The 24,300-nt window shown below is 52.1% G+C and overlaps 1 protein-coding gene across 1 annotated transcript; it reads right to left on the bottom strand.

The window, feature by feature from the left end:
• Window positions 1–3,903: 3,903 nt before the first annotated feature.
• LOC131276676 (ral guanine nucleotide dissociation stimulator-like) lies at window positions 3,904–23,559 on the bottom strand. Its single transcript, XM_058290191.1, is given in 16 exon segments — window positions 3,904–4,064; window positions 5,481–5,595; window positions 6,997–7,212; window positions 7,407–7,599; window positions 7,927–8,025; window positions 8,207–8,328; window positions 8,687–8,719; window positions 9,115–9,160; window positions 9,162–9,199; window positions 9,648–9,722; window positions 10,885–10,969; window positions 12,683–12,813; window positions 13,106–13,321; window positions 14,446–14,545; window positions 22,065–22,258; window positions 23,437–23,559. Coding segments are annotated over 16 exon segments (1,947 nt in total).
• Window positions 23,560–24,300: the final 741 nt, after the last annotated feature.

Raw genomic sequence — 24,300 nt, forward strand, 5'->3', positions numbered from 1 at the left:
GCAGGCCCTGGGTTCCTCCAGGATGCAGGCCTCCCTTGGATCACTACTCCTGAACCTCAGAAGCCACTGTAGCCTTATTGTCAGCAATGGCTTTCAGGACACTCAGAGATAAGATCACCTGGAAAGTCCATGCACCTATGAGCATAGGCTCTAACAGTCCCTGGGTCTCTGCTCTTGGACAATTCTGTGTTTTTCCATAACTGGGTTGCAAGAAGCAGTGACTCAGGCAGACTAGTTCTCAGACAGTGGGACGAGGGGACTGGTGCCTGGCAGCTCTCTCTTTCACCTTCTCCCATGGTCCCCAGCTCACCTCTTCTCTCCTCACTCCCAGTCCCAACCTTTTCCTCCCTATCTGTCGCTGACCCCACCCCATACACCACTGAATCCATCTCCAACACACATACAGCTGCTTTTTCTTCCACCTGCTCATGGAAAGCTCCTCTCCTTTGTTACCTCTCCTCCCTTTCCTGGATACAGGGCCCTTCTCCTGGGGCCATTAAAAAAAACCACCCATCAACCCCAGGAGGCCTTGGTGGCTCCTAGACAAGGAGCTGGAAAAGGCCGGTCTGCTTTGGCCAGCAGAGGGGGCTCAAGGGGCATGTGGTCAGGCTTTTCCTGGACAGCCAAGGGGTTGTGATGAGGCCATCTGGAGTTCTGGAAGGCTGGAGGGGAGGAAGAGGCAGAGAAGGAACTCCCTGGTGAGGGGCCTCTAAGCCCCAGGGCAGGCAAAGGCTTGAGTGAGGGGGAGCTGGGAGGGGAAAGTTGGGAGTGAGTGTGAGATTTAGGATTGTTAGGGTCTGAGAGTGTCATTTTTCCATTGTTTTCCTGCATTCTGAGAGGCTTTTCTCTGCAGTCCCACAGCTATAAGATTAGTTTTGAGGTAGTCGGGATGGGGGAGTGAGTGGGAGGGCACCTGAGAAGTGAGGCTGGCAGTTTGGTCAAGAGAAAGAAAACCAGTCTTGGTTGGGGTTCTGAGGTATCTGCCATGAGACATGGACCCTTTAGGTGCCAGATCATGGGGAGGTCCTGGGGCCCAAAGAAAGGGCCAGGGAGTCTAGGGTAGAGCCCTAGGGACTAAAGGCCATGGCAGGTTATCAGCAGCACAGCAGTGCTTGAGCAGTGTATCACCAGCACATGCTGTTTTACAAGTTCCCACAGAGACTTTTTCTTACCTGTGGCAGACTCAGGACATCAAACAGGTTGCATAGAAGCTCAGGGTAATGAGAAGACACTCTCTGAGCTCCCCCAAAAATACATGAAGGGAGATGCCAATCCCAGGGGCCAAGGCAGGGTGGGGTGGGGGATAGGGACAGATTTGGACAAAGGGAAAGGCCAGAGCCAGGGACACAGCAACCCACCTGACCACCCCCAAATTCCTCTAATCTCTGAAAACCACTGAGCCTTCTAAGGCCATCAGTGAATGTGCAGGTGTTTGTCTATTTCACAAGCTGTCCCGGCCCCACTAAAGGCAAACAATACTATGGACTTCCAGCATCAACAACTTATTTTTGATTGAGCTATAATTAACATGGCATAACTTCAGCCTGTGAAAGTGCCATATTCAGTGCTTTTTAGTATATTCACAAGGCTGTAAAACAATAACCACTATCTAATCCCAGAATATTTTCATTAATTCCAAATGAAATCCTGGACCCAGTAGCAGTCACACTCCCCCAAAGACCCTCAACACATCACTTAACAACCACTAATCTATCTTCTGTCTGGATTTGCCGAGTGTGGACCCTTTGTATGAATGGAGTTCTGTAAGTGGCCTCTAGTGTCCAGCTTCTTGCACGCAGCATCATGTTCTTCAGGTCCCTCACCTTCTACCATATATCTGTACTTCATCATATCTTATGGCTGCTAACATCTCATTTTCTTTTTCCCTTCATCATTTGATGGGCATTTGTGTTGAGTTGTACTTTTTGGCTATTATGATAATAAACTTGCCCCAGATGTGGCCAGAAGGCCTTCCAGTTGGCTCCTGTCATGTGTTGACTCCACCCTGTGGACTTTGGTGCCTTCCATGCTCTCCACTAGGCCATGATCATTAGGTTCCTCTCATACATTTCCTGGCCAAGACCTGGACTCACACATACCTCCTAGGTGCCCTATTTGCTTTTCATGGAAAATAGGATTTTGGGACCACAATCTGGGCATCAGCTACCAGATTTTCCTTACTTATAGGTCTGCTCAATAAAGAGAGCTAGAAACTCTGTTATTTACAGAGAACATGGATTAGTTCAGACATATATTTGCTAATTAAAATATAAGATTATAGTGTTTTCATTCCCTGATAAACCTTCTGAAGTGGCTCCAATGCCCACAGCTGGGGCAGGCAGGAGGCTGGGGCAGGGTCCTGGGGCTTTGTGTTGTCAGGGTTAGACCTTTAGCTCCTGAACATTGGGGAAACCAGGGGAGGGCTCAGGACAGGGCCTGTCCCACCCGGAGAGGAAGCCATTCAGTACTTTACTTTGTGAGGAGGTGTGCCTCTGTAGGACAGTGGTTCTCAATCCTGGTGGCCTTCCCTTCCCCCTCAGGCCCTCTCAACCCCTCCCCCTAGGAATTGTCCACACTCCAATGACCAAAGCAAAGCACACATTTTGGAAAATGGATGCAGCCATCCCAGGGGACGTGAGCAGTGTCAGCACCTGCACCTGCTGTTTTACAAGTTCTAAGGGCTCCGAGCCGACTCCTCTTGAGGACCATCAGTAGCAACACAACAGAGTGTTAACTGGAGATCCCCAAGATGGTGGACCTCCAACCACACCATCCAAGCCCTCACCTTGACCCACAGAAAAGACTGTGGAGTTTTTTCTAGCTTACAATGGGTAAGTATTCTTCTCTTGGCATTCAGAGCCCACGGCTGATGCCTCAGGCCTCAGCCAGGCAGCAGAGGCCAGCAGGTACCGATCACAGAGGCCAGGGTCTGGTAGGGATTTTCTGGGTTAAGAAATTGCACAATGAATGGCAAGGCAGTAGGAAGCACTAGTTCTTAGGAAGCAGTAGTGCTTATGAAAAAAGGCCCAGCTGGGGGCTGAAAAGCTGCATTTCAATCCCCTCAGTCCCCTCAAAAGGAGAGAATTCTTGTATATCATGAATAGGGATCCCAAAGCATGAAATCTAATGTACAGATTTGACCATTGGGCATAGAAGGAAACTGAGGATGCAAAGTTCTGCCTGCCCTTGGACCATGTGCTAATAATCTTCCTTTGTCCTTTTCTTTTCCACATTGTTAGAATTGTTCTATTTTTTTCTGTATCTAGTGCTCACATAAATCTAGAATTTGCTCTTGAAAATGACAAGTTCTTATCTGGTGCTCAAACAAAGCCTCAGTCAAAAAGGAGAAAATGTTCTTCCTCCAAAGTGGTAGAAAGGCAGCCACTTCCCTACCCAGGGTCAGGAAATGGTCCTGGCAAATGGAAGTACCTTCAACTTCTAAATCCAGTAGTCCCCATGGGTGGGCTCTGCTCCTTCTAGGTGTATTGATACTGAAGTGCACTTTGCTCTGTGAAAGGGGATTTCTGTGTTTGCTTCAATAAGCCGGGGAAGGGTGGCTGGCTCTTTTTGCTTTTCCCTTCTAAAATAAACTGATGACTGCATGATTTCTTATTTGAATGAACAATGTGAGAGGCTGCATCTCGTTTCAATTAACACTGTAAATGAAAGAACCAGTCGCCAACTCCGAGGCTGTAGTTGAAACAAGATTTTAATAATAAAATATTCACATCTAACATTTACTATTTACAATAATAAATAGCCCAGACTGTCTGGTGGGGAGGGAGGTGCCTGCCTGGCCAGGACCACTGTAGTTGGGGGTCAGCAGAACTGCTTGGCCAGGCAGACCTGGGCAGGGGGACCCTGAGGCTGGCAGGTAGCAGGACCCAATTTGATTTTCCCCTTTCAGAATTTGGGTCCCTTCAGCTTCTTCCCCAGAAAGGCTGAGATAGCTCTCTTCTTGAGCTTGGTGTCCATGGGTGAGGTCTGCTTCATAAGCATTAATTGATACTTGGGCAAGGGAGGCATCACATAATACACTTTGGTGCTATCTGGGATCTGCAGCACTGGAGAGTGGGGCAGAGGGGTGGTCAGCTGTGCTCTGAGGGACCACAGGACACCCCAATCCTTTGTTCCCCATGAGAGCAGGCCTCTGCCAGGGATCTGAATCCCCCAACCCAACTCAAGGACCAAAAAGGAGCCTCTGAATGATGCCTGCCTGTGGAAAGACTCTGCAGAGGCACAGCTGAAAATGAGGAACTCTTGTTTTTAAAGTGACTCTGACTCATCCCTGCAACCTCAGAATGGAGCTGATAAGATTTCATCTATTTCCCCCTTCATTGCACCCCCTGATGCCTTCACTACTCAGGACCTCAGAGCTGAAATTGGATTTCTGGAGCACAGTGCAGGACTCCCAAATCCAGCACTACCCAGGACAAGACACTAGGGCCCAGGGAAGGGCAGCCCTGGCTCAGGCCCTCCCGAGCAGGGTCCCTGAAGGCCTCCAGGACCACGCAGTGCCTGCCACCCAGCAAGGATTTACACTGATCCCATCTTCTCCTTTCTTCCTGGATAGAGCCAGCTTGACAGAAACTCTGGGCTGAACTCCTGCTCCAGCCTCAGTGGTGTGGCTGCTCATCTCCTTTCTTAACCTCTCCAGGCCTTGGTCTTCCTGTTCTGTAGGACAAGTCGTTCTGCCTATTTCACACCCCACAGCTCCCATTTCCCATTCAAAAGACAAGGGAGGATTTAGAACCAACTTCTAGGAGTGGTGGGAGTCATTTTAATATGGCTAGGTTAGTGGCTGGGAGAGGGGATCAGCTTACTGACAAGAATCCAGTTAACTTTATTGTGCACAGACATACCATGTGTGCAGACATTGGTTGATTTTTTCTCCCCTTCAGGAATGAGAAGCCAGCCCAGGGGCTTAGGAAACCTATCTAAGGGTTCAGTGTCCAGGACACCTGGCTCTGGGTTTATGTTGTGAAGATCTTTCAGTTTTCCACTTTCTAGAATAATGAGTCAGTTCCCAAGAACCTCCAAAGGGGATCAAGGAGATTTGGTCCAGTTTGCCCTATCATAAAGGCATGGCCTGTAGCATGTTTGGTGCTTGTGTCCACCAGTCATGGTGCAGTCACCCCCTGCTGTCCAGAAGGCTTCCTTCAAGTTGAGCCCCTCTCCTTGGCCATCTTTCTCTTGATTCAAGGTGAAAAGCATTTTCTCTTGTTACCTCAATGTTGTTAGCTTTGAACTGGGTTTCCCAATGCCTGGGTCATGTTGAGGAAAAGGGACACAAGGGAGAAGGAGCAGGTATGGAGAAGAGGCTGTGGGCCCTGAGGGCTGCTCTGGGAAGTCTGGTTTGTGGGCAGGGTGCTACCCGCACTGCTGTCAGGTACACTGGGGTGAGAGGGCCTTGGAACTTCAGGCTTGGGACATAGTGCTTCTTCCAACCACTGCCCCCTCCTTCTTGCTCCCTGACTTACTTTGATCCTCTGAAATGATTTGCACCAGCATGTAATCCTCTGGCTTTTCCCCATCCACATTGAGTTCTTCCATGGCCTTGTGGATCACAGCTGGAGCTATTTCCTGGTTGGACACCTGTGGCAGATCACAGGACAGGCCCTCAGGGCATGGGTCCTAGAGACAGCTCCCCCACAGTGCAGCTGCCAGAGACCCTATGGAGCCACCTCTGGTCAGGACTGGGTCTAAGGGGCCTCACCATCTTCTCTTGCTCTTCTGGGGAGACCTCCATGGAATGAAGGGGTTCTTTCCATTCATTCCTAACCCCAACTCCTACAAGAACCTTCACCTTTGTCTTGTGGCTGTTTCTCAGGGTGTCCAAATCCCTGCCCTGTAGGCTGAACCCTGTCCCCTGGGTCCTCAGTCTGCACAACTGCTATGGACTTCCAGGGCCCTGGGTACAAAGGATGACTGTGCAGCAGAGGGTGGGAAATGAGAAGTAAAATCTGGGCCTCACTCTATTTCCTCATGCCTCCTAATCACAGGAGGTGGCTTGCCCTCAGGGAGTGCCACTGCTCCAGCCCTGGCCCTCCAGGACACTCCCAGGGCAGAGCGTACAATATCTAGTCCAAGCTCTGATATCAGAGAGGAGGAGGGGCTGGATGACAACCTACAGCACACGAGAACTGCCCCAGGCTCCAGGATGCAGCTGTGATCAGCAAGTCCAGGCACAGTTACCTTGACCATGAGGGCCCAGCAACAGGCAGGTTTAGGACAAGGATCAATCAAATGACAGCTTAGTAAAACCACACCTGCTCCTTGCCAAAAGAGAAGTGCAGCCTGGGGCATGTGTGCAACATGGTAATTCAGCCAGCCTCTGTGCATTGCGGGCTGGGATGGCTCCAACTGCATGTGCCATCCAGGATCTGACTCCTGCTCACATCTTTTTGGCCACCATCCTGGGACAGACTCCATAATCCCTCCAGGGTCATAGCATCAGACCCTCATTGGCCTGTGTCTCCACACATAGGTCCAACCTCCATTCTGAAGCCAAATGCCACCTGCTGTCCCTGTTCTGCTCTAATCCTCCAGTGTCTCCCATCTCCCCCATGAGAAAGTCAAGCTCCATTCAGTAGCTCAGAGGGCCTGATGTGACCCAGCTCCACAAACTCTCTGACCTCAACTCTTCCCCTTGACCCCTGCTCCTTCACCCTGGCCCCAGGCTGTTCCTCAGACTGGCCAAGCACATGTCCCCCCATGGGTCTGGCAGGCTGTACCCTCCATCCTCCTCTTTGGGGCTGCCTTAGAGGGCTTTTGCTATGGCTTCCTCAGCATGTCAGACTCAGCCACTATGTCCACTATCTGAGGCCTGACTGCCATCAAACTCACACTCTTCCTGTCTCTGGAGGTAGCTGTCTATCCACTAACACCAACTGGGAAGTCTACTCCAGCATGGCAAAGAGGGAACATGCCATTTCTTATGTGTCTACTGCCTGAACCAGTGATGGGCTCCAGGGGAGAGTTACACATCTGGCTCACCATGATGCTTTTGTAATGCTGGCCATTGTCCTCCTCCAGGCTGACACGGACAATGCAGTAGTCAATCACATGCCACTTATAGCATGGTTGTGGGTTGCAGCACCTGGGGATGAACCATCTGACCCAGCGTTTGATGGAGGAGGAGGAAGAGAATGTTTCTCTGGATGCCGATGTGACAACAGAGTTCTGTGTTGATTCAGAGGTTGACTGCCCCAACTGTGGGTGACAGCAAGATTAGCAGAAGGCCTGGAGCCTTGGAACTCCCTAGGACTGCTCTAGAATCTCTAGGAGGGTCTAGAAATTCTGTAGGAGTCAACAATTCTTGGCCTCTTTCTGGACCCAGACAAGGCCAAGCAGGCAAAGGAGAAGAGTGAGGACAAGGGCTGACATGGGAAGAGGTGGTCATTCACCTTCATTTCATGGTCATCTTGGGGCTCTAGGTCATGGTCGAGGTGGATATTCACCTTCGCACTAGAGGAGCCGGCCTCGTGTGTGGCGGGTGAATCAGCTGCATCCCCACTGCTGAAGACAGGGCCACACTGGAGCTGGAAACTCGAGTAGGGGTTGCTGCTGCCACTGGATTCAGTGTCTGGGGCCTGGCAGCTAGAAGGATAGGTCGGCTTACCTTGGGGTCCTCCCCTGGAATGCAACCAAGCTTGTCCCCTGCTACCACTGCACCTTGCTAAGGGGTCATTCCATTAATAGTAGACAGGGTCTCTGATTCACTTGGAGATCATGCAGCATCACCCCATTTCACAGAAGAGGAAACTGGCCCAGGAATGGGGCAACTCACCCAAATCACAGGCTTGGTTGGGAGTGGAGCTGGGATCCCCAGGCTAAACTGTCAGGCTCCCCAAACCCACACTTAGCCTGAAGCTTCCATGAGTCCTGAGCCAGCCCATACTTGCCCACCCTTGATGGGGAACTCACTCTTCACTCCAAGGCTTGATGCCTTCCAGGTGGTGTTTGTCCTTAAAGTTCTTACTGGCCAACTGGGATGGGGGCTCCAGCTCACAAGACAGGTGGTAGCTGCAGGGCAGAATGGTGGCTGTAAGGTCCCAGGAGCCACACCTCAGGTCTCCCTCCCAGGGTCTGGACAGCAGTTGGCATTTGAGTACCCAGCTGTCCTCAGGCAACAGGTCCTATGCTGACCCAGGATCCTCCGTGGTGATCTCACAGCTATAGTGGCCTGATGCTGTCTTGGCCTCACCTCTCTTTCTTGCTGAGTTGCTTCATGTCTCCAAACCAGGCCCCAAATTTCTCACTGGGCATAAGGGAATCATAGCAGCAACCTGCCTGGAGCTGCTGGAGCTCAGCAATCATCTAGTATTCCTATGACCAGAGGGAAGGAATAGTCACTGCTGAGGCCTGGGTGGTCTTCCTGGGTGGGATAGGGACCAGTGGCTGTTTTGCTCCTGTGGCTTCCCCAATCCCTCCACTCCCTTCCAGTCTCTAACTGCCCTCAGAGCTGAGTTCACACAAGTGATCCTCCATGAAGTTGTCCTTCATCCAACTATATCCTTCACCCTTGAGAAGGAGGCCTTGGTCCTCTCTTTTCTCCTCTATATCTCCCCATCACACTAAGAGGAAGCTGCATGCAGTTTGGGGGTGTCTTGCCCAGGAGGGTCTCTGTGTTCCATCCCATACCCCACCCCAGCCCACCCCAGCAGTGATGGCCACAGCTACTCACCTTCCTCCTTTTTTCAAAATTGACCATCCTTCCCTGGAAGACAGAGTTGTATCCACCATGAAGGGGCCCACATTCATTGCCATGCTCATCACCACACCTGAGCCCCTGTCTCTCTGCATTACTGCAGGGTTCAACATGAACAGGGCAGTCCAGACAAGGGATGGAACCAGGAAGACTCTGGGCACCAGGAGTGGAGACAGAGAGAACTTCTAGTCCCAGGCTCTGATGACAGTGGAGAGATGGGCTCTTGGACCAGCCTCCTTTTACTTGTCTGCAAGAAGGCCATGGCACTCCAGCCCCAGGGAGGCTGTGAGGGTTCAGGAAACCCTGTATGCCCACTGGTGAGAACTCAGGGCTCAGGGAATGGCCTCTCCTTCCAAACCTCAGTGTCCCTTTCCCACCCTGCCCCTGTCCCCAGGCTCACTTACTTCTAAATACTCCTGTATTACATTGTCCACCATCAAAAATTGGGTGAAATGTTCCCAGGCATGGGACAATGCCCTCGATGACACCCTGTGGCATTGGGTAGGGTGGGAATGAACACAGGCTCTGAGGTGTGCCCCAGACCATGCCCCAAATGCTACTTAGTCTCAGACTTCTAGGACCACACAACCTTCCCTGGACAGTGTCGGACACTTAACTCACACCCCCTAATTTCACTTCCAGACTCCAAGGACCCCAAACTCCCTTGTAATCCCTTCCCAGCACAGGCTTTTCTTAAGTCACCAAGTTTAATCCCCACCACCACCCAATCAACTCTGTGTCAGGTCTTACAGGTCCTTATCCTGACTGGCTGCAACTAGTCCCCCAGGATTCCCACTGCTCACACTCCTAAAGGTTCCAGGGACATTGAAGGGAGGCTTTCCAGGTGTAGGGGTCCAGAGGGAAGGACTCGAGGAGAGAACCCATGCTGACTTTGAGGCCACCCCTCCCTGACCGTCCCAGACTCATGCACACTCACCATCTCTCCCTGCTGCTCCTTCTTCTGGGTTCTTTTGGGTTTCATCTCCAGGGTTGAAAACTTGGAGATCTCCTCCTGCCGGGGTTGAGGATTAGGTCAGTGAGGCCCGCCATCCCTCAACTATTGTCCCTGGGGTCTTGGACACCCGAATCAAGTGGGAAGGTGGACATCTGCTGCTATCATATGCCTGATATCCCCTGCATGACCTTGTGTAAGAGGACTGGCCTCCCTGGGCCTCTATCTCTGTTGTAAAGACAGAGACCTGAACGCCCTCAGCAGGAGTCCAGAGGGCTTAGAGTTGCATGCTAGCAGCAATGATGCTCTGGTCATCATGCTTTACCCCTCAGAGTCATGAGAATGCTCAACCATGTTCCTTTTCTCCCTTGAGCTTCACCACCTCACTGTGAGGGTGGCAACACTAAATGGTCATGCCTCATTTCCACATGAGGACACAGAGCCCCATGCGGTTGTCAACTTGGAATGATTCACTCAGGGCATCAGAGGACACCATCTGTTCCCGAGATGGAGGCCACGTCTGAACTGACCTCTCCCCACCACCAACCACCACTAACTGGTGTCTGGTTCTCCCAGCCTCTGAGTTTGGGTTTTAGTATCATAACATCCCAGCCTTGGAGCTTGAGGATGGAATGTCTCCAGAGGCTGAGTTGAGCAGCACCTACCTGCTCCAGACAAGAGAAGTGGAGACCCCAAAGTCTACCTGAAGCCATACCAAAGGCATCCCCTCTCCAGAGGTCCACTCAGGACATTCTGTGTGCAGACAAGTCTAGCATCCACTCAGGAATGGGTCTCCATGGTTCCAGGTCTGATTACCCAGGTAGGGTGAATGCTGCCAGAAGTACTTAGCATTGAAATTTTGCTTCCTCTTTAATGTGGAAGCTTCTAGTTATGCTCAGGAAGGACGGCCATGGTTTCCAGTCTCCTAAATATTTCTCTTAGCTCTCTGGCACACATGTCATTCATCACAAGGCAGTTATGAAACCCTCCCACTGAGATGGAGTCTTCTCATCCTGCCAGTTCATCATCTCCTCCTGGAATGTCCGAGCCACCTCCACTGAATGACAGCCTACTGCACTACAATGGCCCCTCACCAGCCCACAAAGCAGGCATATGCCTCTACATCTTCAGAATAGGCCAGACTGGATTTGTTCAAAGAAACTTTTAGTGAAAAACTAACAGCCCCACCACCTGAGCCCTGACCCTCCAGCCTCCTCTTTACCTTGGTGATGAACTCACAGCTCTGTGGGAGGTTGTTCTCATTGGAGACAGTCTCAGATAGCATCTGAAAGAGGTGGAAGCTGTCCCTGGGGGAGGGAAAGAAGGAAGGAGAAAGGTAGGAGTGGGTAGGAGGCTGTAAAGGCTAATCCATTTTAGTTTAGCCAGCTGGGACTCAGACTGCTTGGGTGGGTGGTGCTGAACCTGGGCAGCTCTGAGTGTTACAGGACATCATGGGATTTGGGAGCTAGGCTCTGAGGTGGGCACAATGGGGCCCCCCATCCCATTTCTTTTTTTTTTTTTTTTTTTAGGTTTGAGTCAACCAGTGAACTTGTTTATTTCATTTTAGCATTTGAAAATTAATAGTTACAGCATTCTGTTTTTCCATTTCAGGAGAGTATCTTTCTATTATGCAGAAAGATTCTTTCATAGAACCTGACACAGAATATAGATACATGGGGTCCCAGTTCAATCAATGTGAAGAATCTTTAAAATGAATTTCACAAACATACAGTTTATAAGGCCCAGGGGAGGAATTTAAAACACGACTGCTCACAAATAAGCAATCTTGATTTACACCTTCCATCTCTAAAATTTCCTATGGGGTTGAAATCTTTTTGAAATAAAGGGATTTGAGTTTTCAAACTGCTCCTCTTGAAAGGACCACACCTGTTTGAAATAGGATGGATTTGATGAATGCTGGGGGTAAATACCCAAGGTGATAATGTCGACTTCTGACTGCAGAAGGTTTGATGGCTGAATTACCACCTGGATTTGCTTATCACAAGTTGATACAGTATTGCACATACTGCAGGCTATGACTTTGTGCTTCCAAGCCATGCCACATGGGAAATACAGGTAATGGAGGCCATGCATACCTGGTAAGGTGAAGAGTTGCTGCCTGGTAGGCCTTACTGCTTAGGGATCAGCTACAAAAACTGGGGACAAATACTACATGACCTCAATGATATGAAATAAACAAGCTGCCCTAGATAGCAAGAGACTGAATGATAGGCTTACAGGAAATCGGAGGGTGGAGGAAGGATATGAGCCGATGTCTGCAGGGGTGGAATTTAAGACGAGATGGTGTAAGCTCCATAAAACCAAGCTGTCTGCATTGTTCGTCATTACAAGCCCAGAGCCTGACAAGAGCCTTGCATATTGTAGGAGCATAATTCCTGTGGCCCGACCTTTTCAAGCATTTTTGTTGACTGCAGCGCCACCTACTGCTACGTCGGAGGAAAAGCCATCTTTTCACTTGCTGATGCAGGAGGTACCAGGAACCAAACCCAGGACCTTGTATGAGAGAAACAGATGCTCGACCACTTGAGCTACATCCACTCACCTATAAGTTATCTTTTGACAAGTATGAATTATCCCTCAAAATTAAACCAACCTAAGAGTCCAGAGTGAAGATGAAGATCAAGGAAGAAGAAAAGGTTGCAAGATTCCACTGAAAACAAACTTCCTGACTTTATGATTTTTTTCCATGGTTTGCTCCCACCTTCTTATTAGTAAATTAAATTAATAAGTTGTCTTTAGATCTCCCATCCCATTTCATGATCATCTGGTTCTGATATGTGTAAATGTCAATGGATAGAGGGTGGTGCTGACAAGCAAGCATTTAACATGCTTCCATTTGGTTCAACTCTGTAACCTGCAGAGGAAGCAACCAGTGATGAGGTAGAACAGTTGATCTCATCAACCTAGAGCCTCAGCCCACCTGGCCAATGCCCAGGAGCCACTGCCTCCCCAGCCCCCTGAAGGGCAGTGTGCAGCCCCCAAAATGTCCCTGGCCCAACCTGGTGTCCCACAAGTGGCCTGCCCAACTGGAAACTTCCTCCCATGTCTTCTTAAGATGGTGAATTGATTGGCTTTCAAGAGCAGAGAGGATAGCATAGAGTGAGGAGAAGGTCTTGAGGGTTTGGCACTCCTGGGAAGGGAGAAAGAATGAGCAGTGAGATGGGGTAAGGGCACCCCCCGGCTCTAGTTTCAGACCCTCAGCTGACATCTCCCCTCTAGAATGAGACAGACACACAGAGTGACCCTGAGGGCATGCTGTGGACCCAGACAGGCACACCCACACTCAACCTGAGGGAGTAGCATGGGTGGGATGTGAGGATATCGTAGGGCTCTGCTACAGGCCAGGGAGGGCCTCAAAGACTGAGAGTCGATAAGAGCATAGAGGGGGCTCCAGAACTACAGAGAGGGTCCCCTGAGCAAACCCTGGCCACCTCGATCCAGTGCTCCACCACCCTGGCCCTGTCCTGAGCCTTCATGCTCTGGTCCCCAAGGCAGGTTGTGATGACGCAGTTGGTCACATGGTTGAACTGGGTGATGATAGCACAGACGGTGGGGGCTACATGCTCCTGGCCCTTTTCATTGTGCTGGGACCAGGTGGTGCCCAGACAATGATAGGGCACTACTTTCTTGAACAGCTCCTGGGGAGAGATGTCAGCCAGCCCCACACCCATCCACCTTAAATCCTGAAGGTCCTCAGGACCCAGGCCAGGATCCAGTGGTCTCAGCTGGATTTCATCAGGATAAGGACAGAGTGTGTTCTCTGTCCCTGTGGGGACCTAGCACTCAAGTGACCCAGGGCCCAAGCCTAGAGGGGAAAAGAGAGCTGCACTTTCAAGTCCCTCTCAAAAATTCCAGCATGGGAGGTGCCTCAAGCCTCCTCAGGCCCAGGTGGCACCATGTCTCCTCCCGGTAATGCCTCCTGGGCCAGCTAGCAGTCATGAGCATGGTCCCTATGAGGGCCATAGGCTTTGGGTGCCTGCCAAAGAATCCAGTGCACATCTGGGTCTTTTTTTTTTTTTTTTTTTAAGATTTATTTATTTATTTATTTCCCCCCCCTCCCCTGGTTGTCTGTTCTTGGTGTCTATTTGCTGAGTCTTGTTTCTTTGTCCGCTTCTGTTGTCGTCAGCGGCACAGGAAGTGTGGGTGGCGCCATTCCTGGGCAGGCTGCACTTTCTTTTCACGCTGGGCGGCTTTCCTCATGGGCGCACTCCTTGCGCGTGGGGCTCCCCCACGCGGGGGACACCCTTGCGTGGCAAGGCACTCCTTGCGCGCATCAGCGCTGCACATGCGCCAGCTCCACATGGGTCAGGGAGGCCTGGGGTTTGAACTGCGGACCTCCCATGTGGTAGACGGACGCCCTAACCACTGGGCCAAAGTCCGTTTCCCGCACATCTGGGTCTTAGTATCAATGCTGTGGAGACCCCCCGCACAGAGAGGCCACCCATGGAGCTGGTTACACCTCTATGAGCTCCCTTCAATGCCCAATGGCCAAGCCCCCCCCCCAGGCTTTCTATTTCTTTGCTCTCATGTAATCTTCACAGTCCATGTGTATGGCAGGTATGTTTAGTGTCCTATATCTACTCTCTAGAGAGGAGAAGTGCGGGTTTGGGATTAATAAATTTGCTCAGGTTACAATGTTGGGAGTGGAACCAGGCTTTGGAACAAGATCATAAGATTCTGGGTCAGGGTATCCTAAGGCTGGGGCAGCAGATCCTGGGAGGAAGATCCACCCAGATCCACCCTGCCATTCCCAGGTGCTCACCGCATCCATCATTGTCAATTGCTGTGCCACCAGTTCAGGAGGGAAAGCCAGGAGATTAGCCTTCTCACTCAGCAGGTTCTCTGAGGTCTCAGGCCAGGGTCTGCAAGGTTCTGATGGTGTAACCTAACTTGTTGCTGACTTTAGCTCTGGCACTGGTTCTGGTGATTCTGCCAGACATGCCTTCCCCTTGAGAGCTGGTACTGGTGAAGGTGAAGAAATAGGCTGTGCCTCCAGAATGGACACTGGTGCAGCCTGTGTAGGTGGCACTGATGGCAGTGGTGAGATTGCCTCCAGCTCAGGAAGTTGTGCTGCAGATGGTGATGTGACTTCCTCCAGTCTGGCAGCAGGGGCTCCATCTGGGGATGGAGCTGGCTCTGCCTGCAGAGTGGTTATATGTGCTACTTCCATAGGTAGTGGTGGATGCAGTCACCCCTCGGGCTGAAGTGTGGCCCGGCGGGGGAGTGGCCGCGGCAGGCCAAGCCGCTGCCCCCATAATAGGGTGGCTGGTCGGACTCACCGCCACCCCTGAAGGAACCTCGGCATGGGCGCAGAGTGCCCTCGGGTCTCCCCTTCTCGGCAGCCATGCTTCCGCAGCCGCCCCTCCTCCCGGGTGGCGCCACCCGATGCCTGTGGGGCAGTACCCTTCTTCTTCTTTCTCCCTGCGCAGGCGCAGGGCGGAAAATTCCAGTCTGCCCTTTTTCCCTCCCCCCGATAGCAGCAGGGGGAAATGCGGTCACCCCTCGGGCTGAAGTGTGGCCCGGCGGGGGAGCGGCCGCGGCAGGCCAAGCCGCTGCCCCCATAATAGGGTGGCTGGTCGGACTCACCGCCACCCCTGAAGGAAGCTCGGCATGGGCGCAGAGTGCCCTCGGGTCTCCCCTTCTCGGCAGCCATGCTTCCACGGCCGCCCCTCCTCCCGGGTGGCGCCACACAATGCCTGTGGGGCAGTACCCTTCTTCTTTCTCCCTGCACAGGCGCAGGGCGGAAAAATCCAGTCTGCCCTTTTCCCTCCCCCGACAGCAGCAACAGCCAGGCGTGGGCGGGAAACTCAAGTCTGCCCTCCACCCCAGCAACAGCAGCCACCAATCCCTAAGCCTTGCCCCTTCCCCCAGCAACAGCGACAGCCAATCCCTAATCACCACCCCTCCCCCGTCCAGTACCGCCCACTGACCTTTCACCGGCAACCAATCAGAACAGGGCATGACTTCGACCAATCAGCCTTCCCCAGCCCCTATAAAACTGTTGCCTCTCCCTCAATAAAGTGGACCTGCGTGTTTACCTCGTCTCCGCGGTAGTTCTTCTGCCGTGTGCCCTCCAGTCCTGAGAGCCCCCGACAAGGGCCTGGCCTCCCTTGTCCCCAGTTCGTCGCCTGCTTCTCCGGGCGACCCCTTCGTCGCCGGCTTCTCCGGGCGACCCCTTCGTCGCCGGCTTCTCCGGGCGACCCCTTCATCGCCGGCTTCGCCGGGCGACCCCGTCAGCCGAACCGTGCAACCCCTTGTGAGACCGATCCCTCGTCTGCTGCCGGACTGACCCCTCGTCCCAAGCGGGGCCGACCCCTCGTCCCAAGCAGGACCGACCCCTCGTCCAGAGCTGGACCGACCCCTCGTCTGCAGCCAGACCCCACCTCTACCGACCGAGCAAGCCACCGCAGCTGGCGCCCAACGTGGGGCAAGGCAACTCCACCACAGCCTCACTCCATAACCTAGCAGCCCCCCCCTCTCTTCTCACCGTGGGGCTTCTCTCGTGCAACATTGCTGCTACCTGAGCCTTGGCTACCTCATATGATCCACGGCAGTCTGGGAGAATCGCTGGATGGCTTTCTCCTTCCATGTCGGGGGCTTATACCGACCCGCTATGATTAAGAGGAGCCTTGGATTTCTCGGGAGCACGTGCTTGCACGTCTGAAGTAATCCTACCGCAGCCCTACGCCCTCCTCTCTTCTCACCTTGGGACTTCTCTCATGCAACATTGCTGCTACCTGAGCCTTGGCTACTTCATACGATCCACGGCAGTCTGGGAGAATCGCTGGATGGCTTTCTCCTTCCATGTCGGGGGCTTATACCGACCCGCTATGATTAAGAGGAGCCTTGGATTTCTCGGGAGTGCGCGCTTGGACGTCTGAAGTAATCCTACCACAGCCCTACGCCCTCCTCTCTTCTCACCTTGGGACTTCTCTCATGCAACATTGCTGCTACCTGAGCCTTGGCTACCTCATACGATCCACGGCGGTCTGGGAGAATTGCTGGATGGCTTTCTCCTTCCATGTCGGGGGCTTATACCGACCTGCTATGATTAAAAGGAGCCTTGGATTTCTCGGGAGCACGCGCTTGCACGTCTGAAGTAACCCTACCATAGCCCTACACTCTCCTCTCTTCTCACCCCTATCTTTTCACTCTGCATTGCTGCTCCTGAACCTTGGTGACCTCATACGATCCACGGCGGTCTGGGAGAATCGCTGGATGGCTTTCTCCTTCCACGTCGGGGGCTTATACCGACCCGCTATGATTAAGAGGCACCAATAAAACTCTCAGGAGTGCGTGCCTGAGCACCTCCACCCCTGCCTTCACCTCTGCCTCCTCCCCTCCGTGCTTGCTCCCCTTTGCCTTGCTCCACTGCTCGTCGTCCCACCCTCCCCTCGTCGGGGCCTTCTCTTGGCCCACGACCACCGTCGGAGCCCCACCGGCTCTGACCCCTCATCTCACCACGCACCTCGGCTCCCATCACCGCACTCTCAAGGTAAGGGCCCCTTTTCTTATCGGCTCCAAAAGGCCATTAGCAATGGGTAACATCCTATCTGCTAAGCAAGCCCCACAAGTTCGGGCCCTCGCCGGTCTCCTAGACACTCAACCGGTGTAAGATCTCTTTCAAACAGCTTCAAGTATATTGGGACCTTCTTCTCCCCTTTAATCCGTGGCTTACCACGTGTCAGCTTTGGGACCCGGACACCTATACTCGCCTTATAGATAGGGTCACTTCTGCTGTGGAGCAGGAAGGTAAAAGATTCCCTCCTGGCTTATTACAGGCAACATGAAGTCCAGAAGAAATCTTGAAGGGTATAATCTATGATATGCTATATAAAAAAGGATTTAAAAGCAGCTATACCAAGAAAGTAAGAGTTATGAGTCAACTGTAAATAAATTATATATTTCTGTTAATGTGTTGTAATTGTTCTGTGTTTGTCTGTCTGTTCGTTCAATGTCAACGTATATTGTGATACCTCCAGATGGTAAATATAAATTACTAGAAATCTTTAAAAGAGCTCTATTCAAATGGCCAAAAATTAAATAAGCGCTTATATTAATACTTAAGTTTATTATATTAATACATAAGTTTAAATGTTAATAAGATATCTACAATTTAAAAAATTGTAAGTCTTAATTAACAAAATTAACTGTACGTCTTCATAAAAAGTTGTTCTTGCCTAGATTAAAATGAATAACTTATTTTTCTTCACAGGGTAATATAAAGAATGTAAAACTTATATGAATATTAAAAAGGTTAAAAGTTTGTAAAAATGCTAACGGAAATGTAATAAGTTTTGCAAAAAGACGTATTTTGTCCTAAAGTAGGATGGCTAATTTTTCATAAACTCTTGAAACTTAATTTGCATGCGGCAAGTGTAAAAGGTATTGTGATAACTTTACGTAAGGGGAATGTGTTCTGTAGAGATAAAATTTATCTTCAATAGTTTACATTAAGGTATTAAATGGCTAATTCCAAAAGGTCATTCTTAAATATATATATATAAAACTGAATTGATGATAATAATAATAAAAGGTAATTTTATAACAGGAAAGATTAACAGCAACCAAGCTCCCCTACCAACTTGCTTTTAGGAAACGGTTTCTAATATTGCATGCTACTAAGTATTTAAAGAAAAGTTATTCTTAAGGAAACAGAAGATGATTTTGTCTTTGCAGCCATTGTCTATTTAGCAACACCCCTCGCTATCGGCCTAGCCACTGTTGTGCCGGACGATTGGAACCTTAAACAAAGACTCCTCCTCACTGTCATCTTCCTATCTATCGTTACTATATTTACTTCCCTCATTCTCCTTCGTTTATAAAGCAGTCTCCTACAAACCACAAAGCTTCTGTCTTAAACATACCATTCTCAACCCTATCCTCTAAATGATCTTCTCACTTCCCCCACGGTCTTTAATACTTTATTTCTTCCTCATAACCTTTGCTTTCTTGATAATATTTTCCGCCATCTGTCTAGCCGCTACCGCCCCAGAAGATTGGAACCTCGGCCAACGAATTCTACTCTCCATCGCCTTTCTGTTTATTATCCTCTTTTATGCTTTACTCCTTATCTTCCTCCCATAATGACTTCACCAAGCCTCGTCTTGTCCAAAACCATCACCCTTCTTTTCCTCACATCCCCATTGCACTCACCAACCCCAGCCATCAGCCTTTTAATTGGACAGTAAGCCTCTGGCAGGAAAAAGTAATCCTCTCCTACAATGTCTTCGCTGCCAAGGAGAGATAAACTACCTGCAACGCGCTGTCATCCTGGACTTTTAACAACAGATGGATCTTATAGCCGCCGAGATCAACAAGAATTGGACATTGGCCACCCTTGCTTGCAACGGCAAGATACCCCCCCCCCTAAATTGTACATTTATATCCCCATCATACTCACCTCCCTCTTCAGCCCCGCTTCCCTCATTGCTTACTGCCTCTTGGGCCTCAGCTACTTGTTGCTGCTGCCATCCTGGCCCTTATTTGAAAAGAATGGGGAAATGCGGTCACCCCTCGGGCTGAAGTGTGGCCCGGCGGGGGAGCGGCCGCGGCAGGCCAAGCCGCTGCCCCCATAATAGGGTGGCTGGTCGGACTCACCGCCACCCCTGAAGGAAGCTCGGCATGGGCGCAGAGTGCCCTCAGGTCTCCCCTTCTTGGCAGCCATGCTTCCGCGGCCGCCCCTCCTCCCGGGTGGCGCCACACGATGCCTGTGGGGCAGTACCCTTCTTCTTCTTTCTCCCTGCGCAGGCGCAGGGCGGAAAATTCCAGTCTGCCCTTTTCCCCTCCCCCGACAGCAGCAACAGCCAGGCGTGGGTGGAAAAATCCAGTCTGCCCTTTTCCCTCCCCCGACAGCAGCAACAGCCAGGCGTGGGCGGGAAACTCAAGTCTGCCCTCCACCCCAGCAACAGCAGCCACCAATCCCTAAACCCTGCCCCTTCCCCCAGCAACAGCGACAGCCAATCCCTAACCACCACCCCTCCCCCATCCAGTACCGCCCACTGACCTTTCGCCGGCAACCAATCAGAACAGGGCATGGCTTCGACCAATCAGCCTTCCCCAGCCCCTATAAAACTGTTGCCTCTCCCTCAATAAAGTGGACCTGCATGTTTACCTCGTCTCCGCGGTAGTTCTTCTGCCATGCGCCCTCCAGTCCTGAGAGCCCCCGACAAGGGCCTGGCCTCCCTTGTCCCCAGTTCGTCGCCTGCTTCTCCGGGCGACCCCTTCGTCGCCTGCTTCTCCGGGCGACCCCTTCGTCGCTGGCTTCGCCGGGCGACCCCATCAGCCGAACCGCACAACCCCTTGTGAGGCCGATCCCTCGTCTGCTGCCGGACCAACCCCTCGTCCCAAGCGGGACCGACCCCTCGTCCCAAGCGGGACCGACCCCTCGTCCAGAGCTGGACCGACCCCTCGTCCGCAGCCAGACCCCACCTCTACCGACCGAGCAAGCCGCCGCAGGTGGAGGTGGTGATGGAGCGAAATCAGCCTTAGGAATTTCCCATGTGTCTGCTGCAGATGGTGGATGTGGTGCCACAGTTTGCTCTGGGGGCATCTGGAGTTCCGGAGCTGACAAATGAGCAGAAGAAGAGGTAGGTTCTGCCCTATGAATGGCTCCAAGTGTCTTTAAAATACAGAGAGGATACCACAACCTCTAGGGGAATATCCAGCCCAAGAAACTGTGCCTAGACTGCAGTCCCCCAGGTGACTACTCTGAGGCTCTTCCTTGCTCCTGGCCCAAGAGCAATCTCTGTGAGGTCCTGCCTATTGATCAAGCCCTGGCCCCCAGCCCACAAGATCACACGCTACCACCCTGAGCCTCCTCACCATTTGGGTCTGCCTCAGTGGGTTCATGATGACTCATTTGTGACAGCAGAACCTCAGCGTGATGTTCCAGGGCAGAGCCAGGTAAATGCACCTGGGTATAGCCCACCAGCAGCTTGAGGCAGGGAGAGGCTGCCAGTTGTACGAAATCTTCAGGGTACTTATCCAACCACGTACACAGCAGGGAGGAGAGGGTGCTGAGGGCAGGTGGGTGGGCAGTAGAGTCAGAAAGTGGCCTGTCTGCCACACTGCCCCTGCGGGACTCTTCCACTGGGTCATAAAGCCCATAAGGACAGGAAGGGTTTGGACTGGTTTGTTATTAGTCTGGCACTGACATACAGTAGGAGCTTCATCAATATGTGAGTGAGGAGGGGACAGGGTCTGTCCTGTGCTGGGCCCTCCTGGCTCCCACCCAGTAACTTGTGGCCTAAGGAGCTGCCTCATCTTCTGCCATGTGTCATGTGTCTACTCTTCCCACTGACACTGCCCTTCCAAATGACAGGGGCACAGCTGGCCCTGCCATCCATGCAGGAGGCAGACAGGACTGAGGTCCATGGCAGATTTAGAGCAGGTTGCTCACCACCTCCTGTCATGGGTCTGCATGAAATGGTGTTTTAGGGTCTTGGGGCTGTGGTGGGGAAGGGCCCTCTCAGGGACCAACAATGATCCCACAGGGTCATCTGCAACCAGTGCCCCAGAATCCCACCCACAGCTTCCTCTGATTCCTTTCCAACTGGGAGGAAATCCCTCTGGACTCAGCCCTTCAGGAGGGCCATAGAATAAGTAGGGTCCAGTGTTCTGCCCAGCCCTTCCCTGCCACCAACCACCCAACTCCCCACACTGGTCTCAGGTGAGGAGAATCCCTGCCCCTTTACCAAAGTGCACTCACTTTTTTATGTCAAGACAAATGTCATGCTCACCACTGCCATGGCATTTACATCCATATCTAGGAGAGACCGTGAACATGTCACAACTAACTTACTGAGTGTACTCCCTGCTTAAGATGACTCGTGTTACTGCCTGCAGACCCAACTCAAATGGAACCCAGAAGAGCAAGGAAATTTGTCTGCTTTATTCACTGCATGAAGCTACATGCTTCAGAAAGTGTCTGCACCTAGTAGACACTTGATGTATGCTTGGTAAAGGACTTAGTCCTAAGCAGCACCTTCTCAGATCTAGGGTGATTCTGGACCCCTCTGGTGGCCTACAATGATCCCTGCTCTGACAACACCAAGGAAGGAGGCACTGAAACCTCCTTTAGAAATGAGAAAACTGGGGTGGGTAAGGGGGAGTGGCTGTGAGCTTCTTCACTGGGAAGAGGAAAGTCCTGCCTAAGAACAACACTGCCCCTCCAGCCTCCCTGCCCACTGAGCCAGGCTCGGGGAAGCACTTTCCATGGGTTCTCCCCAGTAGTTCTTACCATCAACCTTGAAGGCTTTTCCTTTAACTGCTCCCATTCCCAAGGAGGAAACTGAGGCCAGTGGGTGAAACGACATTTCTGAGACACAAGCATGTTGGGGGCAGAGCAGTCAAGTGGCCAGGGATGGGGCTGGCTCTCACCTGTGGAACACCCAGTCCAGGACCTGCTTGGTGGTGGTGAAGACCCGGTATGTTCCGAGGAAGATGTTGATGTACATGAAGTCGCCCTCCTGGAAGGCGGGCACCAGGTGCTCCACCAGCTTCTCCCAATTGCCTGCCTTGACTGTGCATACCACGGGGTTCTCCTCCCTTGTGAGGGTTGAGTTATTCTTCCTCTAGTGAGCGCCAGAGGAGGCACGTGGGGTCAGAGTGAGAACTGTGTACCCTTAGGTGGGGCTGGGGCTGTGGGCAGACCTGCTGTCCCCAAGCCCTGAGTGACTTGAGGCTGAGGGGGTCATGGGTGCTTCTAGCAGAGGAAGGTCCTTGGCCTTGCAATGGAAGTTGAAGTGAGGAAATAACTGAAAAATGAGATCCTAGACCCAGCAAAGGGCAGATGCCTGGAGTGTCCCTGGGGGAGAAAGACCCCTGCAGGCCCGAGGATCTGAACAGATGCCTCAGGGATCAGCAGACCAACCTTGTCAATAATTAACTTTCAGGACTCCAGTGCTCATAGGGTCAGAGTCACAAGGCTGTGCCATTTGCCACCTGACCCCAGATCTGGAAAATGAAGGAAAATGAAAAGACCCAGTTCCAGGCAGGGTGCAGGGACGCTCCTGCCTACACAGACAGCAGGTGGTAACTGAACTCCTCTACCCTTAGGGAAGTTTTCTGGCCCTTGTGCTTGAGAGTGATGTCTGTGTGTCCTCTGTTCAGCCATCCCTTTCCTGGGAGCCTCTGCCAGGGGCAGGAGGGATCAGTGGCTTGGGGCACGTGGGAGGTGTTCAGGGCAGCAGTGCTGATAGGGCCATAGGGAAGGACCATTCAAGGTCCAGCAGCACCAAGTCTAAATCACTGCTCGAAGCTGCCTCCCTTCTGGAATACTGGGCAGCCAAGTCAGGCCTCAGCACCTGACGTGGGAAGGTGAAGGAGACAGATACCCAACATGGCAAGAACCCTTCTAAGTGAGAGGAGCAGTCAGGCTTGATGCAGGTTTTAAGGGACAGTCATGATGCTGCTGCTGGGGACATGGGACCAGGGAGTGGAAACAGAAATACAGCAGCAAAAAGCACACATGTATGAGGTGAGCCCACCCCTCAGCCTACCCTGAAGGGAAACCCATGGGAAAGACTCCTCTCTGCTCTTCCTTTAACCATTTGAAGTGACCTGCCCTCTGGCCTATGGAATGGCAGTGTGGTGGGTGATTGGTGGGGGCCCAGATTCCTCAGGAAGTGGGGTATTGGGCCACTTAGGGGTTAAAGCCCTGGGAGAGAGAGCAAGGGAGTGGCCAGGGTGGGAGACAGGCCCTGCAGTGCTCCCCCACTGTTTTAGGACCCGAATTGGCACCTGTTCCTACCTGGAACCAGTGCTGGCACTTGCTTGGGCCATGAGAGGTCTGTATCTTCTGCAGAGAGATGATGTAGATGAGGTCATCCCCCAGCTCTTCGCTGCCCACCTGCATAGAACTCTGGGAAGACATTGCCCAGGAGCCGGACCAAGAAAGTGAGCTAGTGGCCTGCCCTACTCCACAAGGGAAGAGGGAAGCTGTACCCTGTTTGGGCTGGGACCAAGATCAGGTCCAGGTGGGCATCTGCCTTCCCCTCCAGCCCCACTGGAGAGCAGATGACAGCTGAGTGCTCAGCGTTAACACCGGGGCACACAGGTGCCACCTCCAAGATGAACCTTCCCACCCTTCCAGTCATGACCAGGCAGGTGACAGAGAAGGACCTACTAGGTTCCCATCCCTGACTTCCTGCTCCTTCCCAGGGTGACCCAATGCTCATGACTTCCACTCACTGGGATTTGGATGGGAAGTGGGGCTGCCCAGGCAGGAGCACAGTAGGGGCATGTGCTGAATTGGCTGGCGCTGGGCCACCTCACGTTACCTTTGGGGACCTCCTGGCCGATGACCAGAAGCCTTGTGGCTGAGACCTGAGCCAATGTCGAAAGCGATGGCTAAAGGACTCATTCCTGGTGTGATTGAGGCTGGAGCCTCATGAATTGGTAACACAGCAGGAGAACATAGTTCCCTCTTGGGTGTCTCCTGCCAAGTGAGCTTGGAAGGGGCTGCCTGTGGAATCTGGGTGCCTAGTTACCAGAGTTCCAAGTTCTGCTGTGACGTCTCACCCAGGAAGTGAGGTCACCTCCTTAGTTCCCCTTACCTGGGCCCCTCAAAAGATCTCCACAAAAGTCCCTCTGCATGTCTGTCTGTCTATCCTCC

Source organism: Dasypus novemcinctus, chromosome 30 (assembly GCF_030445035.2).
Source record: "Dasypus novemcinctus isolate mDasNov1 chromosome 30, mDasNov1.1.hap2, whole genome shotgun sequence".
NCBI lineage: Eukaryota > Metazoa > Chordata > Mammalia > Cingulata > Dasypodidae > Dasypus > Dasypus novemcinctus.